We start from the raw sequence: 18749 nt of genomic DNA, 5'->3' as shown, positions 1-18749 counted from the left end.
TTTCCCCAGACCAATCCTACCTGACCACCTTGTAGCGGTGTGCTACAAGCAGCGCTAGAATTACGACACGGAGTCGGTAACTGCAGTCGAAGGAAAAACTTTATTCGAAAACTTCAGCCTCACTTTTAAGCCTCTGTCAACCGGCCCCCCATGGCGAAGAGGTTCCAAAGCTCTGTGCTCGCAAACCCCCGTAGGCTATCTAATTGTGAGTCGGTTCGGATACGCTAGGAAAAGAGGCGCTACATAACCCCCCCCCCAGAACCGGCGATACACCCCCCAATGTCCACAGCCTGGGCCAGAACCTGCTTGGGAGGTCGGCCTCTGCGCCGAGGCGCCGGAAACTTGGCCGGTTGCGCCAGGTCCACATGGGCCGGCTTGAGGCGGTCCACCGTGAAAACCTCCTCCTTCCCCCCAACGTCCAGCACGAACGTGGACCCGTTGTTCCGGAGCACCGTAAACGGCCCCTCGTATGGCCGCTACAGCGGCGGCCGATGCCCGCCCCTTCGTACAAACACAAACTTACAGTTCCGTAGGTCTTTGGGTACGCAGGTCGGGTGCCGCCCATGCTGTGACGTGGGTATGGGGGCCAGGTTACCGAGCTTCTCGCGAAGTCTGCCCAGGACTGCAGCGGGTCCTTCCTCTTGCCCCCTCGGGGCTGGTAGGAACTCCCCGGGGACGGCCAGGGGCGCGCCGTATACCAACTCGGCCGACGAGGCGTGCAGGTCGTCCTTGGGCGCTGTGCGGATGCCGAGAAGGACCCAGGGAAGCTCGTCCGCCCAGTTGGCCCCTCGCAGGCGGGCCATGAGGGCCGACTTCAGGTGACGGTGGAAACGCTCCACTAGCCCGTTCGACTGTGGGTGGTAGGCAGTGGTGTGGTGCAGCTGAGTCCCCAAAAGGCTGGCCATAGCTGACCACAGGCTGGAGGTGAACTGGGCGCCTCTGTCGGAGGTAATGTGGGCTGGTACACCAAAGCGGGATATCCAGGTGGCGAGCAGGGCTCGGGCGCAAGATTCGGAGGTGGTGTCGGTGAGCGGGACCGCCTCTGGCCATCTTGTGAACCGGTCCACGATAGTCAGGAGGTAACGCGCTCCGCGCGACACTGGCAGGGGGCCCACGATATCCACATGAATGTGGTCGAAACGCCGGTGGGCGGGATGGAACTGCTGCGGTGGGGCTTTGGTGTGCCGCTGAACCTTGGCCGTCTGGCAGTGCATGCACGTTCTGGCCCATTCACTGACCTGTTTGCGGAGACCGTGCCAAACAAACCTGCTGGAAACCAGCCGGACAGTTGTCCGGATGGAGGGATGCGCCAAGTTATGAATGGAGTCGAAAACACGTCGCCGCCAGGCTGCGGGGACGACCGGACGGGGCCGGTCGGTGGCGACGTCACAGAGTAGGGTCCTCTCACCTGGGCCCACGGGGAAGTCCTGGAGCTGCAAACCAGAGACTGCAGTCCTGTAACTCGGAATCTCCTCATCTACCTGCTGTGCCTCTGCCAGTGCCTCAAAGTCTACCCCTGGGGAAAGGGCATGAACGGTAGGGCGAGAGAGCGCATCCGCCACGACATTGTCCTTACCCGAGACGTGCCGGACATCCGTTGTGTATTCAGAGATGTAGGACAGGTGGCGTTGCTGGCGGGATGACCAGGGGTCGGATGCTTTCGTAAACGCAAAGGTAAGCGGTTTGTGGTCCGTGAACGCGGTGAAGGGCCGACCTTCTAGGAAGTACCTGAAATGCCGGATTGCCAGGTAGAGCGCCAACAGTTCCCGGTCAAAAGCACTGTACTTGAGCTCGGGTGGCCGCAGGTGTTTGCTGAAAAACGCCAGGGGTTGCCAGCGACCTGCGATGAGCTGCTCCAGCACCCCACCGACTGCCGTGTTTGATGCGTCCACTGTGAGGGCGGTAGGGGTGTCCATTCTGGGATGTACTAGCATTGCGGCGTCAGCCAAAGCTTCCTTTGTTTGAACGAAAGCGGCGGCGGACTCCTCGTCCCAGGTAATGTTCTTGCTCGGACCCGACATCAGGGCGAACAGGGGGCGCATGATCCGGGCAGCTGAAGGGAGGAAGCGGCGGTAGAAATTGACCATACCTACGAATTCCTGAAGGCCTTTGATCGTGGTGGGTCGGGGGAAGTGGCGGACCGCATCTGCCTTAGCGGGCAGAGGGGTTGCCCCGTCTTTAGTAATCCTGTGGCCCAGGAAGTCAATGGTATCAAGTCCGAACTGGCATTTGGCAGGGTTGATTGTAAGACCGTACTCACTCAGTCGGGCGCAGAGTTGACGGAGGTGGGACAGATGCTCCTGACGACTGCCGCTGGCTATGAGGATGTCATCCAAATAGATGAACGCGAAGTCCAGGTCCCGTCCCACCGCGTCCATTAACCGCTGGAACGTCTGTGCGGCATTCTTCAGGCCGAACGGCATGCGGAGGAACTCGAAGAGGCCAAACGGGGTGATGAGAGCCGTTTTGGGGACGTCGTCAGGATGCATCGGGATTTGATGGTACCCTCGGACAAGGTCGACCTTGGAGAAGATCCGGGCGCCGTGCAGGTTTGCCGCAAAGTCCTGAATGTGCGGCACAGGGTAGCGGTCCGGTGTGGTAGCCTCGTTCAGCCTGCGGTAGTCGCCGCACGGTCTCCAGCCCCCCGTCGCTTTGGGCACCATGTGCAGGGGGGAAGCCCAGGGGCTGTCGGACCGCCGGATGATCCCCAATTCCTCCATTCTCTGGAACTCCTCCTTCGCCAGTCGGAGCTTGTCCGGGGGAAGCCGCCGAGCACGGGCATGGAGGGGTGGTCCCTGTGTCGGGATGTGGTGCTGTACGCCGTGCCTGGGCATGGCTGCTGTGAACTGCGGTGCCAGAACCGATGGGAACTCCGCCAGGACCCTGGTGAAATCGTTGTCGGACAGCGTGATGGAGCCGAGGTGAGGGGCTGGCAACTGGGCCGCGCCCAGGGAGAACGTCTGAAAGGTCTCGGCGTGTACCAGTCTCTTCCTGGGCAGGTCAACCAGCAGGCTGTGAGCTCACAAAAAATCCGCACCCAGAAGCGGTTGGGCTACGGCGGCCAGTGTGAAGTCCCACGTGAACTGGCTGGGGCCGAACTGTAGCTGCACCTGACGGGTGCCATAGGTCCTTACTGTGCTGCCATTCACGGCCCTCAGGGGGGGACCCGGTGCCCTGCTGCAGGTGTCGTAACTCATCGGAGGTAAAACGCTGACCTCAGCCCCAGTATCGACCAAAAACCGGCGTCCCGACCTGCTATCCCACACATACAGGAGGCTATCCCGATGGCCAGCCGCCGTAGCCATCAGCGGCGGCTGGCCCTGGCGTTTCCCGGGAACTTGCAGGGCGGGCGGCAACGGCGGGCTTCTGCGCCCCACCGCTGGTGGTAGAAGCACCAGTGGTCATTGGGCCAGGGGTTAGTGGGCTCTGCAGCCGGGCCTGGACTGGTTTGCTGCCGGGAGCGTGGCTGGGAGATCTGTGCGATGGACGCCCCGCTCACCTTTTTGGCGTTCCACAGCAAGTCCGCCCGGGCTGCCACCTTCCGGGGGTCACTGAAATCCGCGTCGGACAGCAGCAGGCGTATGTCCTCGGGCAGCTGCTCCAGGAATGCCTGCTCAAACATGAGGCCTGTGTGTCCCTCGGCCAGAGACAACATCTCATTCATTAAAGCCGATGGAGGTCTGTCGCCCAAGCCGTCCAGGTGCAGTAAACGGGCAGCCCGCTCGCGCCGTGAGAGTCCGAAAGTCCTGAGGAGCAGGGCTTTGAATTCCGTGTACTTGCCGTCTGCCGGGGGCGACTGTACGAACTCCGCGACCTGGGCAGCTGTGTCCTGGTCGAGGGAGCCCACCACGTAGTAGTAGCGGGTGTCTTCTGAGGTGATCCGGCGAACGTGGAATTGGGCTTCGGCTTGCTGGAACCATAGGTCCGGGCGCTGTGTCCAGAAACCCGGCAGTTTCAACGAAACCGCATGAACAGAGGCGGCGTCGGTCATTTCTGGTCCAAAAATCGTTTGGACCGTCGGGGTCACCAATTGTAGCGGTGTGCTACAAGCAGCGCTAGAATTACGACACGGAGTCGGTAACTGCAGTCGAAGGAAAAACTTTATTCGAAAACTTCAGCCTCACTTTTAAGCCTCTGTCAACCGGCCCCCCATGGCGAAGAGGTTCCAAAGCTTTGTGCTCGCAAACCCCCGTAGGCTATCTAATTGTGAGTCGGTTCGGATACGCTAGGAAAAGAGGCGCTACAACCTCTCCAATACGATCCTTCCATATCACCTCCCTAATGCAATCTACCTCCATCATCTCACCAAACTCACAAATGATCTTCCCCAAACAAACCCTACCCAATTATTTTCATGATAAAAATCTTCCCTTCGCCACCATCTCCCAAGCCGCTGGAAGGATAACAGATAACAGTGCATTTTGCCTGATAGATTATCAGAGCTTGGGGGCCAGGGCGTGCAGACAGACCTCACACTATTCCTGGGCGACTGAAATACAAACAGGCTCTTTGCAAGCTAATTGTCACTTCAAGTTTCAAATGAGCTTTGGAACTCATATTTGGCCATTCCTATCCTTTCGGCTACTGTCATTAAGAGACCTGTTCACTGCCAGAGCAAAGAAAAGAGCTGGAAATATCACTGCTGACTCCACCCACCCTAGCGGTCACTTATTCACCAAATTGCCACTAGGGAGAAGCCACAAGCCCATCAGCACCAGGACTACACATCATCTCCGAAGCTTCTTTCCTTTAGCCATCCAGCTTCTCAACAAAACTCACTCAGATGTAATACCCTAACTGTTCCTGTTGAACTGTTGCCATCAGGAAGGTGGTACAGGAGCCTCAGGACTCACACAACTATGTCCAGGAACAATTATTACCCCTCAGACATCAGGCTCTTGAACCAAAGGAGATAACTTCACTTAACTTCACTTGCCCCATCACTGACATGTTCACACAGCCTATGGATTCACTTTCAAGGATTCTGTATCTCATGTTCTCAATATCTATTGTTTATTTTTTATTATTATTATTATTATTATTATTATTATTATTATTATTCTTTTCTTTTTGTGTTTGCACAGTTTGTTGTATTTTGCACACTGGTTGAATGCCCAAGTTGGTGCAGCCTTTCATTGATTCTGCTATGGTTATTATTCTATTATGGATTTATTGAGTATGCCCACAAAAAATGAATCTCAGGGTTGTATATGGTGACATATTTGTACTTTGATAATAAATTTATTTTGACCTAACAACATCCGTTAACTGGCCTTTCCTGCTCTCCTTTTTCTGTTGGTAGGTACTGAGTCTTTTCATATGTCATATTTATTAAAGTTTGGTTATTGACGTTGGTACATGTGATCAGTCTGCTAATTGTTGCTGCTTGCACTACTGTCTTGTAAACTGTTGGTTGTTATTGTGTCATCTGTTATGGTATTGTCCTGTGTTTTATGGTTGGCACCGAACCTCAATCAATTCTGGTATGGTTCACATGTTAGCAGTAAAGTGAATCTGATTCTGATTCAATGTCCTCCATTTCCAGCTCTATAATGTCACCTCACTGCTTCAGTTCATCTGCAGAGGCAAGCTTCATCTATGCCCTTTGTTATTTTTAGACGAGATTTTCCCAGGGCTATCCAATCAAAAATTCTTGTTGTAGTTCTGTCCCCCCCTCCCAACTTGTAGCAAGTTCCTGTCACCTATATCCCTGAGCAACACTAAAGGGACTCAGTACGTCAGGCAGCATCTGCAGAAATGAATAAACAGTCGATGATTCAGGCTAAGAGCCTTCTTTGGGACTGGAAAGGAAGGGGGAGACCCCAGAATTTAAAAAATGGGGAAGGGGAAGAAGGACTAACTAGAAGGTGATAGGTGAAGCCAGGTGGGTGGGAAAGGTAAAGGGCTGGAGAAGAAGGAATCTGATAAGAGAGGAGAGTGCACCATGGGAGAAAGGGAACAAGGACGGGCATCAGGAGGAGGTGATAGACAGGTGAGAAGAAGAGGTAAGAAGCCAGAGGGAATAGAAGAAGAGGGAAGGGGGTGGGAACAAAAGAAAATACTGGAAGGAGAAATTGATGTTAATGCCATTAGGTTGGACGCTATCTAGACAGAATAGGAGGCATTGCTCCACCACCCTGAGAGTGGCCTCATCGTGGCAAAAGAGAAGGCCATGGGCCAACATGCAAATGGGCCTATACTCCCTGACTTCCACTACCTTCTAATTAAAGAGCATCTTGACTAAAATGTTTATCCTTGCTTTCATATCTCCCTGATGTCAGTTCTTCATGTTTCTGACATTCTCATCCCTATAACTTGAGGTATCTGTGCTCCTCTTATTCGGGCCCCTTCACTTCCAAGTTCAGTTGTGGTGAACATCTCATCAGCTACCAGAAAATCTTAAACTCTGTCAAATCCACTCTCCCCACTTGATCATCAGCATCATCAGGTGCCATGCCCAGTTTGAACTCTGACTGCCATGGCCCACACACTCCTGTTTCGGGTCCCCATTTCACTCTCCTTTTTCAAGAGACACCTTAAAACCTCTGCCTCTGAGACAAATACTTCGTCATTATATTTCCTTCTTAAGAGTGTAAATCAGATCTTGCTTAATATAGCCAGTGGCTTGAGTCATTTTGCTACATTCAGGTTGCTATATAAGTACAAGTTTTGCTACTCTTCTGAATTACTATGATATTGTTCTTACTGAGAGCAATACTGCTATGTATATGTAACTAGATTATCTGTGATGCCACAGCCTTTCAGAAGTTCATTGCCAAGAACAACAACAGAAGTTGGCAGAGGGCAGGCAGTTAGTTTAGAATTAAGCAAGCAAATGCATTATACTCAGTCACCCCATGGAGAAAACTGAACAAGCTTAATCACAACAAAGGTTGATTATTTAAACAATCACTAATTGGTTTATTTCCTAGAACTTGTACAAAATTCCCCTTCTCAGAAATCAGTTCACCAGCTAGAAAATGGCTACAACTAAAATCCTCCTTTGTGAAAGAAACAATATTCCTCCAAGGACTAATCACTAGCCAGTTTGCAAATATTTAATCTAAATCCTTCATATTGTTGTTAATTTGCAAGGCCACACATAAGTGAGGAATGGAATGTAGCCCACCTCTCTTTCCCACCCTTTCACTCTCCTCATCTTTGTCATCTGCACAATGTTGCCTCAGATTCTTCAGCATTATCACAATCCACTGAAATTAGAAAAGGGGTGGGGGTGGGGCAGTGTCAGATCAATGCTCAACACCAGGCTGTTTAGGTCAAATTATGTTTGTAACTCAGTTTAATATTTAACACAGTCCTCTCTTCCTGCCTTAGAATTAATACTGCACAGACCCAATCTAATCTTCTGTGGAAGTGGCTCCTGACAGCCTCTTTCGATTCTGTTAAGTAATTATTTCTTCCCTCCTCGGTTGCTAGCAAGCCAGCTGTTTATCTCAGGATCATTAACATGCTCTTCTACCACAGCTAGGATTCCCATTACTGACCTGACTCCTTTTATAACATCACATCCATCTGCTACTTGCTAATTGGCTGCTGCGTTGAGGGGGTGGGCAGAGGGGCAGAGCTAGCGTGTCACTTGTCTAATACATGGTGGGTAGTTGTACTCTCTTATTCAGCTGGAGAGAGGGAGACAGAGACAGAGGGAAAACAGGAGGATCACTCACCAACTAAAATACTAAAGCAGTAAAGAAAGTTTCCCCCCCCCCCTTTGGTTTTTGCAACTTTCAATCAGTCAAAACAACTCACCAGAGGAGAGGTTTCTCAGACAGAATGGCAGTTTCCAGCACAGCAGCTTTGAGTTTGCTGCTGGCTTTGAGCAGCTTTCAGATCAACCAGCTAACGGAAGCTTGCACTTGCATGCCAAACCATCCTCAAGACGCTTTCTGCAGTTCTGACATAGGTATGGATTTTTTTTATTATTAAAGGGCAAAAGGGGGCAAACAAAAATGAACATTTTGGGCAATTCTAGGAAAATATAAGAAGTCTCTTTAATCATAGTCTGGAATGAAATCTCCAAATGTCAACGCAACCATCAGTTTGTAAGTAATCTATGTCATTGGGTCGTTTACTAGTATTTGTTTTCATTGTTAAAAGATATAATTTTGGTGTTTCCTTTAATGAACTTTACTTCAGCCTACAGTGGCTCAATGTGAACTATGGAAAATGCATTCTGGTATTCTGATAATAGGGCTCAAGGTCAGCTTTTTTGTTTTGTGTCTGAAGATTAGTGGTAATATTTTTCACATATCATATTGCATTACGGTTATTACTGTCACTTAAGAGCTCAGCAGCACAATAAAGATTACTGCTTTTTCATACATATTCAGCCAGAAAGCGCCCATCCTCCCAAACCAAGGCAAACAAGTAAAGCTTCTCTTTAACGAGTTTCAGGATTAGTGGAATTCCTCACTTATATACAGTACGTGATCTCTTTGGAGTGGAATGTTCTGGAATAATCACACTAAAGATACAGGACACACAAGGCACCACAGACGCTGTAATGTGGAGCAACATGCAAACTGTTGGAGCTCAGCAGGTCAGGCAGGATCCAGGAAGGGAAATGACAGTTGATGTTTTGGGTAGAGTCCCTCACCAGGACTGAAGAATGAGAGGAGATGGCCAGTATAAGAAGGGAAGGGATGAGGCAAGAGCTAGCAGGCAATTGGTGGATCCAGGTGGGGTAAGAGTGCCAGAAGCTGGGTGGAAGGTAGGTGGGTTCTCACCTGAATCCACCTATCACCATACTCCAGCCCTTCCCTCTGCCTGTTTCTATTGGCGATCACCCAGGTGTAAGCTCTCGGACTGAAACGTCACTGTCCATTTGTATGGATGCTCCCTGAGCTGCTGAGTTCCGACGGCACCTTGTCAGGTACTAAGGACACCGACAGTTTCCCTATTTGTCTCATTAAACCGTATCAACAGTGAGATTGGGCACCTCTTTCTTGCTCTGTGCAGCTTTGTGAAGAAACCAAATATCGTTCGATAAGAACTGAAGAGTCAGGTGCAATGCCAGCTAGATGCTGGAGCAATCTTTTCATTTAGAAACCAGCTGTACTATACACCTACTACACTCCAGTAAAGCTTCAACACCACACCTACTGCACGCCTTGAACGTGTTAATAAAACTAGGGGGAGAAAACCACAGAAACAAATTCATATGGGAGAAAGGATCCAAACATGGAATTGATAAGATTTCAATCGAACCTTCCAAGGGGCAGAGAATAGGATGGAGACTAAAATTAAGCAATGCTTTGAGCTCCAGCAGCACTAGGAACAGGGGTAAAAACAATTTCCATGATACAGTTGATCTGAATCAATACGGAAATTAGCTAATTAATGGTCAAACCACAGGGGTGTAACCAGTTAATCTGCCCTTGCTGGTGATTCAGGCAGATGTTTAACATCTTTATTTGTAATTGACAAACAACTAGAAGGTCTTTTGGTATTTGACCTAAAACAAAACAAAGTTAACTGAACATCTTTCTCATTCAGGGAGCTAACTGAAGACAAGTTGGTTCCTATACTAGTGACAAGCAATAACGACTATCCTGGCAAAACATCACTGAATTGCACCTTTTTCCAAGAGCTTGTTGGCTTCCTCTTGGTTTCCATCCAATATAATCTGCGCTGAAAATCACTGGGTATTGTGTTAAATGAGCTGTTAAATCTCTAACACGAAGTAAATGATAGAACATGACTGTTGACTAAGTAGTGTGTTATTCTTACTTTGTAAGAGCTAACACTTTGTTCTAAGTGAACAGTCAACGATGGATGGTAGTTTTGTTCTAAGGGGTTGAAACCAGCATAAAATTGTGGATCTTTGTGTACAACTGTGGTGATATAGCTGAAATGAAGCTCTGCAGACTTTGTGAGACCTATATTGTCTAAAGTCCTATGTCATGAGCTAATGCTCAATTTCTAATTCAGAGCAGCAACTACTATTAACATGTCAACTGGATGTCATTGTCTCATTAAGCCTTTCTTCAGATGGAGCTGGTGGTCAAAGTTACAAACACAAATGCTCATGTCCAAAAGTGTAAGGTAAATTAATGCAACTGAAAGAGTTTATTAAGTCAAAAGTTTCATCTGACCAAACACAGTACCTCTCATGGAAATTGGTGAGGGAATCCTATGCAAAATTCCAGTAGTGCCTCACGTCTAATTTTGGAGACCACATTTGTTCTATAATCTAAAGAAACTCCTAAGTGGCTTCTGTTGGCATAAGTCAGTGATTTCCTCGCTTCCATTCTTCTTGTCGTGCTTTCTACCCAGCCCCCGATCAAACCCTATGGAAGGAAAGGAGGAAGAAGTAGGTTGTATCACAACCATCTGCTCCTTGCTAATTGGCTGCTGTATGAAGGGGATGGGCAGAGCTAGTGTGTCAGTTGTCTTATAGACGATAAGTAGCTGTATTCTCTCAATCAGGAGAGAGAGAGAGAGACTGGGAAGAATCAATCATCAACTACAACAGTACAGAAAGTAGCACTTAAATTGTTTTCCAAAGGAAAGGTCCCTCGGAGAGAATGGCAGTTTTCACTACAGCAGCTCTGAGTCTGCTGCTGGCTGTGAGCAGTGTGCATTTCAGCCAGCTAACAGAAGCTTGCTCTTGCAGGCCAAGCCATCCTCAACATGCTTTCTGCAACTCTGAAGTAGGTAAGAATTCTCTTTTATTAAAGGGTGAAGGGAGTGAGTGAACAATGGTGCACAAGGAAAATATACATCGTGGTCCTTCTTTCATTCCATGGCTTGGAATGAAATCTTCAAATTTCAACATATCCGCCAGTTTCTTTCTGTGTTCTATGTCATTCACCATTATTAGTTTTCATTGTTAAAAGATATTATTCTGTTGTTTCCTTTGATAAACTTTACTTCAATTCACAGTATGAACTATTATAAAATTCATTCAGGACTGGTGGATGTTAGGGTTAAGGAGCATCTTTTCTGTTCTTTGCCTGAAGATGAGTTGTAAGATTTTTTCATGTTTTATTATGTTATACAGTCATTTTATTTAAAAGTTGAACAGCATAGTAAAGTTCACTGAACCTTTTTACACAGTTATGGCTAGAGAGAAGCAATCATTCCAAACTTTGAGGCAAAGCTTGTTTTGAGGTTTTAAAGTTTGTTAATAAGTTTTAAAGCTTAATGAGTTTCAGGATTAATGTTTTTTTCAGTGGTATCTTTGACTTCTGTGGAATGAAATGTTCTGGAATAATCATCCTAAAGATACAATTTCTCTAACTGACTCAATAGCCTGTATCGACGGTGAGATTGGACACCGCTTTCATGTTCTGTAGAGCTTTAGGAAGAAACCAAATGTTGTTCAGCCAGAACTGAACAGTCAGGCACAGCCCCAGATATATGTTAGAGCAATCATTAAAAAACCTGCACTGCACTTCCACTTTCACGTAAGACCAACCTATACCTGGTATGTTCCTTGGATTTGAGTATGGAGCAAAACAAAGATTAAAGCTTTCATACATCTGGATAGGATATAAACATGGAAGTATTAAATTTCAACTGAACATTTCAAAAAGAAGAGAATACGATGGATACTGAAATAATTAATGTATTGAACTCCAACAGCAGCAGGTACAAGGTTAAAAGCTACTGCCTAATTTCAAATACAATTGATTCTTAATAAGTACAGACAAATTCGGCTTATTAATGTTCAAACCACAGGGCATTAACTAGTTATCTTCCTTTCCTGATAATTTAAGGCAATATCATATGATAAGCCTTTCATCCCTGGAATCATTTTCAGGAGCCTCCTTTGAAACCTCTCCAATGTCTGCACATCCATTCTTAGATAAGAGACCTAAAACTGCTCACAGTATTCCAAGTGAGGCCTCAACAGCGTCTTATAAAGTCTCAACATTACATCCTTGTTCTTATGTTCGAATTCCCTCAAAACCTTGACCTTCACCCTGCCTTGTGTAGCTGGATCCTGGACTTCCTGTCAGATCACCGGCAGGTGGTAAGAGTGGGCTCCCTCACCTCTGCCCCTCTGACCCTCAACACAGGTGCCCCTCAGGGTTATGTACTAAGCCCCCTCCTTTACCCATGTCTGTCACCACCCACAGTTCCAATCTGCTTATTAAATTTGCTGACGACACTACACTGATTAGCCTAATCTCAAACAATGAGTAGTTAGTCTCGATAGACCATGGATTTGCGCCTTGGAAAGTTTCCAGGGCGCAAGCCTGGGCAGGTTTTTTTATGGAAGACCGGCAGTTGCCCAAGTTGCAAGTCTCCCCTCTCCAGTGTTATTTTCCAGTGGTCCGATATCCACTCTCTCCTCTCTTTTACTCTTTATATATCTTTTCGTATCCTCTTTGATGTTATCATCTAGCTTCCCTTCATGTTTGATCTTTTTTCTCTTTATAGCCTTTTTAGCTGCCTTCTATTGGTTTTTCCAAGCTTCCTAGTCCTTTAACTTCCCATAATTACTAACCTTTAGTCCTGTATTCAGTACCTGTTTTGATTTTGTCCCTGTTACACTGCAACTCATCTCACTGACTGGAATTTTGCCCTATCATCTGCATGTCCTTCCTGACAGTCTCAATACACACTACCTCTGCTTGCATAGCAACTTCCCCATCCTCAACCCCATCACTCAGCTTCCCATCCTCTGCCAAATAGGTTTAAACCCTCCCAAACAGATCTAACAGGTCTACCCACAAGGGTGTTGGTCCCTCTTGGATTCGGGTGTGACCCATCTCTTTTGCATAGTTCATACCTTCTCCAGAGGACAGCGCAATGATCCAGAAATCTAAGACCCTATCGTCTGCACCAGTTCCTCAGTCACACAGTCATCTGCAAAATCATCCTATTCTTTACCCTCACTGGTGTGTAGCACAGGCAGAAATCCCAAGATTACTACCTTGGAAGTCCTGCTTTTCAGCTTTTTACCGAGCTCCCTAAATTCCCTCTTCACAACCTGCTCTCTTTTCCTACATATGTCGTTGGTGCCAATATGTGCCAAGACTTCTGGCTATATACCCTCCCTGTTTAGAACCTGATCAGGGACATACATGACCCTGGCACCTGGAAGGTAACATACCATCACGTCGATAGAATCTTGTGTCTGCTCCTCTACCTTCGGAATCCCCCGTCCTCACTGCAGTCCTCTTCTTCCCCCCCCCCATCCCTTCCCTTCTGAGCCACTGAGCCAGACCCAGTGCAAGAGAGCCGGTCGTTGCGGCTTCCTCCAGTAGATCTCCCAACCCAACAGAATACAAAGCAATATACTAACAATAGAGGGCCACAGGGGTGCTCTGCACTGGCTGTCCATTTCACTCCCTTCTCCTGACAGTCACCCAGATACCTATCTCCTGCAACTTAGGACTGTCTATGTCCCTGTAGCTCCTATCTATCACCTCTTCAGTTGCCCATATAAGCTGAAGGTCATCAAGCTGCAGTTCCATTTCCCTGCCACATTCTCTGAGGAGCTGCATCTCAGTGCACCTGGTTCAGATGAGGTTAACGGGGAGGCTGGAGGTCTCCCAGAATTCCCACATCCCACATGAAGAACACAACACAACCACATTCTCATTCTCACTGCTCCAACTGTGAACTAAAAGACGAAGGAGGAAGAAGAAGCTTATCAGCTACATTCCTCGACCAAGCCTGTACTCACCTGAGCCCAATGAGCCAAAGCTTCCCCAGTATACTGCTGGTCCGCTCACACAATGACCATTCCAACAATGGCCGCTCCACTTATTCCTGCCTTATTTTTATTTGCCCTTGCCAATGAATCACAATTTGAATGGGCTGCCGGAAAACACCAAAAGCCTGTGAATGCTCCTTTCTAAAATCTCGTTCATGGACCTGTGTGTTGCCTGCTCTCTTGTTCCTGATTCAGTTGGGCCCGTGGAAAACGCTGAAAGCCTGTGTACGTTCCTTTTTAAAATCTCACACACAGATCTGCAAGCTGTCTCTTCTCTAGCCCCCACTTCGATTAGGCCACTGAAAAGCTTGACATAAAATTGCAGACTTTTGTACGCGACTGTCAGTTCTTCCCATTGTTTATTTTGAGACCCAACTCTACGCACCCAACCCATCTTATCCCACTTTCACATTGTGGCTGTAATGCTGATCCTTTTACACGATGTCCTGAAACAAATGGCCTGGAATCTTCAGCACTGTGACCTGGGCAGGAACACTCCATCCTTCACACCAGCAGCAGATGAAAGACTGTAAGTGCTAGCAACTCCTTTGTGTCTTCACCTGCCATTCTCCTGCTCCTGCAACCTTTACCACATGGTGCAACGGCATACACGTGAATTTCACATGCATGGAGCTGGGCCCAGAGTTGTCTGGAGTGTGTTTTCCCCAACTCATACTGTGCTCCTCACCCCGAATTGAAAGCTGACTGAATGAGAATTCACCCTCAGTTGAGATAGCAAAGACACGCTATATAGTAGTGACTGCATTTTTTATTTCCAACTCTTCCTTCGTGATCATCTAATCCTGCCCAATCTTTCGCATAAGTATCTCCTGCACGGCGCTCCTTCCAATATTATCCATCCCAGAGAAAGACGTGGAAGAGCATTGTCACTGTTGTTCTCTTCTTACCACTTGGAAGAACAAGCCTTCTGCTGAGCATCCTAGTATAGCAATATAGCTGAGGTAAAGCTCTGCAAAGTTCCTGAACACAAATAGTCAAACGCACCAAGTCATGTGCTAATACTCTGTTTTAATGCATACCATTCCAGAGTCTGGGTACTGCAGAGGAGTAAATACTAATCATATGCCCAGTAGGCCATTTCGTTCTTCTGTTCTTTCTCTCATATAGTCTTTGTTCAGAGGGAGAAGGTGAGTCAAGGCTACAAGTATAAGTGCATGTATCCAAAATTGAGATGTTAGCTAATGCAACTGAAAGAGTTAATAATGTCAAAATATTCATTTGCCAAAACCTCCCAAGGAGATCAATCAAAGGACCTGTTGCACAGGCTTCCTCCCAACCACACCTTGTGACAAAGTTGATCATTCATTTTGGACACCAAATCTGTTCTGCATCCCACGAAACCCCAAGGAGACTTCTGAATAGTTTCTGTCATCGCAAGTTGGTTACTTCCTAACTTCTACTGTTCTCCCCCTGCCTTTCAATCCAACCCCCCCCAATAAAACACTATGAAAAGCAAAGAGGATGGAGAGATCCATTGCAGTTTTTTGTGGTTATCGAATTAGATTTTGTAGCTGGTAATTTTTATATAAAAGCAAGCAGCCTGGACAAGTTTTTGGCAGGTTAGTTAAAAATCAACTTTAACAGCTGCATGATTGTAATGAATTTCCACTGGGCAGTCAAGTGCCCATCTCTTTGAAGTTATTTGTTATACATGGGGAAAGAAAAATTGCTGGTCACCAGCACGGGAGAGGAAACTTAGTTATAATTTCCGTCTTTCAATGTTTTATTTTTATCTTCAATATGTGGGGATTTATTATATTATAACCAGTGTTACAAGTAGATTCCAAGATAATTCTTGTGGGATTCTCTGTGATACATTTCCCATTATATTATTCAACAGAGTTGACCTCAGGGGGATAAAACTCGAAAAATCTCTAAACTAAACTGCTGGAACAGATTGGAAGTATTTCAATAGTGAAACAAAGCATGGAGTTTTGCTCAAATGGTCAGAATCAAGGTTCTTGATATTGTCTGAGCTTTGTAAATCACTGTATTTTTCGATGTATTATCACCGTGGAAATCAATGTGACCTACTGGATCAACATGATTTTAAATCAAAAAGACAATGAACATCTAATATGTTTATGGAAGCTCTTTTGGTCATACTAACCAGTTATAAAGCTATGGATATTCTCAGTGTAACTGCTGAGTGTTGTGGGCCACAAATAGTTACAGAAATACCAAACTCAGGAATTTTTAAGATTCAATACTGCCAAGAAATTCATATTGTTTGCATTAGGTTTGTGATTTGCAAGTTAAACTATAACGTTGACAATACCACAATAAACATATTCAAACAGTTTGTCATCTAACTTCGGGTATCTCTTGGCAGAGAAAAGGAAAGCCCCTATAATTTAAAGTAATTAAAGTATGCCACTTATTTAAAACATTGAAGTTCAGTGCAGGTAAAAAGGTGGAAATGGCAATGGTTATTGTTGGTTTTGTGGCTTATGCTCTGGAACAGCATATTGAGAGGCTCTTTGTCCTAACCTGTGATCTGGGTAACCAAATGTCTGAGATAACCTAAGGCACATTGAAGGGTGTCCAATAATGAAAAACTGGCATCAAATAAAATTGATCAGAGATCAAAGTCTGTGCAAAGGACTGCAAGGAAGCAGATAGAGCTGGTAAGTGTTACAGTGCATCTGTCCTCATACAGCTGCTGTCTTAATATGGATTTTGGATGGCTGCTGTCTACCACCCCAGGCTTTCACATTAATTCCAGCTGCAGACTCATGACACAAAATCTGCATTGCTGAGGTTGCTACTGGACTACACCCACAAAATTTAACTCATTTTTATTGGAAAAGTATAGCCAAGGGCTCCTCTCTTTCTTTAAAAAAAAACAGTATATTGTCATTAAAAACCCACCAGGCCACAGGACCTGTCTCGTAATAAATGCCAACATTTGGATATGTTATAAGATGGCCAAGTGGCCTTCTTTATTTCTATCTACTGAATGAATGCAAGGAAATTTTCATGGGCTGAGAGAGAACTTGCAAACCTGATGGGTACTGCTCTATATCAGGATTCCATTTTCATTGATCAAACGCGGATCTTAGAAAGCAGAACCCATAATTAAGTGCAATTTTCTTTTAAGTGCGTTTGGGGTTCAGTGCTTAGTGATACACTCTGCTTCCCAGCGTTCACCAGCTCTTGCCATTCTCCATGTCAACAGCAGCAATGCTGAGCTTTTACTGCTCAGGATATTGTGCATCTAGTTAGCTTTTCCACTCCGTGGAAATGTTTCCTGCAGTGAAGTAGTTTCTAGTGTTTTTGCAAAGTTTGAATAACGTGATTATGCTGTATTACTCGTGCAAGCACCTTACAGTCAGCTCAACATTCTTTTCAAATTTACACAGTAACTCCCCTATCCTCCTTCTGTTTCTTTCGGGGACTGCCTCTTCTCCAGCCTGCTTTTGGTTCATAATTAGTTCTGCTGTGCATGGAAGCTTTTGAGACAGAAGTAGGACTGGCAGCTGCTCACTCAAAATGAGTGGAAGCGTGCAACAGTTCCAAAACCGTTCCCTGTGACCATATAGGTTTCCTCCAAATGTTCCATTTTCATTCCACATCCCAAAGAAGAGCTGGTTGGTAGGTTAATTGGCGATTGTATATTAGCCCGAGTGTGCAGGTGAGTGGTGGAATCTGGGATGGGGTGTGTGAGGATAGGTGAGGGGAGAAAAAAATGGCTGATTATAAATGGTTAATTGATGCTTAGTAGACCCAGTGGATTGAAGGGCTGTTCGACACGAAAGCAGCAGCATCGTGTGAGAGCAGAGTCCATATCCTCAGAAGCAACTCATCAGTACAAGTGGGAGAGCTGCCTTCATGTGACAGATAAATTTTACATGGGACTCGATGAGGTGGAGGAGGTGGTAGGCCGGGACGGACTCTATTCAAGGGGAGACCAAAACTCTGTGAGACATCAAGATAAAGTCATGTGTTTATCTTATATTAATGGATGGATATTACTGTTAATCTATTGCCCATCCCTAGTTGCCCTTGAACTAAGGTAGATTTGAGACAACTATGTGATAGATTTAGTGACACATACTGTAGGTCAAACAAGTTAAGGGTCGCAAATTTCCTTCCCTGAAAAGCATTTTGAATCCAATTGGTTTCTACAACAATCTGGTGGTCTTATGGCTACAGCTTTAATTCAAGCTGTTTCTAAATTCCATGTTTGTTGAATTATATGAATTTAATTCCTTAGTGGGTTTAGAACTCAGGCATTTATGTAGTTACTTAATACAGCAGTACATTACTACTAAGACATTCAATGAGGAGGGCCTCTTCCTCCTCAAGACAGATTCTGACCTCTTTTCATATGGTGGCTCCATTGTAGCAATTTCCCAATGGGCCCCTTCATGATCCATTTGGAGTTGATATATGATGGCTCAATTTTCTGTCTCCAGAGAAATGCACAACTCTGACCGACAAGAATTATAGCTAAGACTCAGTGTGTGCAAATCCCAGTTATCTCTTCTGGAAATGACAGCCTGGGTTCAGGTGGAAGCTGGCATAAATCAGCTTTACCTAAAAGACAAAAGTCCCTGTGATTTGGGGATGGAGAACTTAGCCTGGGCCACATGGACGCCTCATGTTATTATTGACAAAGAGCCTCTCATTTCCTTCCATTTAATTTTCCCTCTTGCACTGTGAGTCACACCTGTTGCTCAGATCGGCTGAGGAAACATCAAATTGTTTTAACGATTAAACAGAAACCCTAAAAGCTCAAGGTTGTTCAGGTGACAGACGCATTTATGTTCTGGCATAAGGCCCATTATGGCTTGTTTATTTGTCTGTCCTAAATGAACCATGGAATGCCTGGGCACTAAATGTAAAGTATGACCCACAGCAGGAAATGCCACAGTAATCTCTCTATCCCTCATGCAGATGAGATCATTGCAATTATGTGTTTTGAAATGCAGCCAGGCAGGTGCTGCGGGTAGTGCCAAATCACTAAACCAACCTCCCCCTACCCCCATCATTTGAGAAACTATGCTGAACCGCCATACTTCAGCCACACGAACAGAAG

The 18749-nt window shown here is 46.2% G+C and overlaps 2 protein-coding genes across 3 annotated transcripts in view; one reads left to right on the top strand and one right to left on the bottom strand.

The window, feature by feature from the left end:
- The window catches only part of LOC132398542 (synapsin-3-like), a 262286-nt gene that overhangs the window by 83951 nt on the left and 159586 nt on the right, over window positions 1–18749 (bottom strand). The gene's annotated exons all lie outside the window — the stretch shown is intronic.
- The window catches only part of LOC132398541 (metalloproteinase inhibitor 3-like), a 30018-nt gene continuing 18871 nt past the window's right edge, over window positions 7603–18749 (top strand). Inside the window, exon 1 of one of the 2 annotated variants that reach the window (XM_059978160.1) lies at window positions 7603–7921. In XM_059978160.1, the coding sequence (XP_059834143.1) occupies window positions 7792–7921 (130 nt within the window). In that variant the 5' untranslated portion in view covers window positions 7603–7791. Of the gene's footprint in view, window positions 7922–10439; window positions 10675–18749 lie in introns of those variants that run through there. The other variant, XM_059978161.1, reaches the window with a different exon arrangement.

Source organism: Hypanus sabinus, chromosome 8, assembly GCF_030144855.1.
Source record: "Hypanus sabinus isolate sHypSab1 chromosome 8, sHypSab1.hap1, whole genome shotgun sequence".
Lineage (NCBI taxonomy): Eukaryota > Metazoa > Chordata > Chondrichthyes > Myliobatiformes > Dasyatidae > Hypanus > Hypanus sabinus.
The sequence above is the reverse complement of the archived record's forward strand: the minus strand, read 5'-3'. Positions and strand labels throughout refer to the sequence as shown.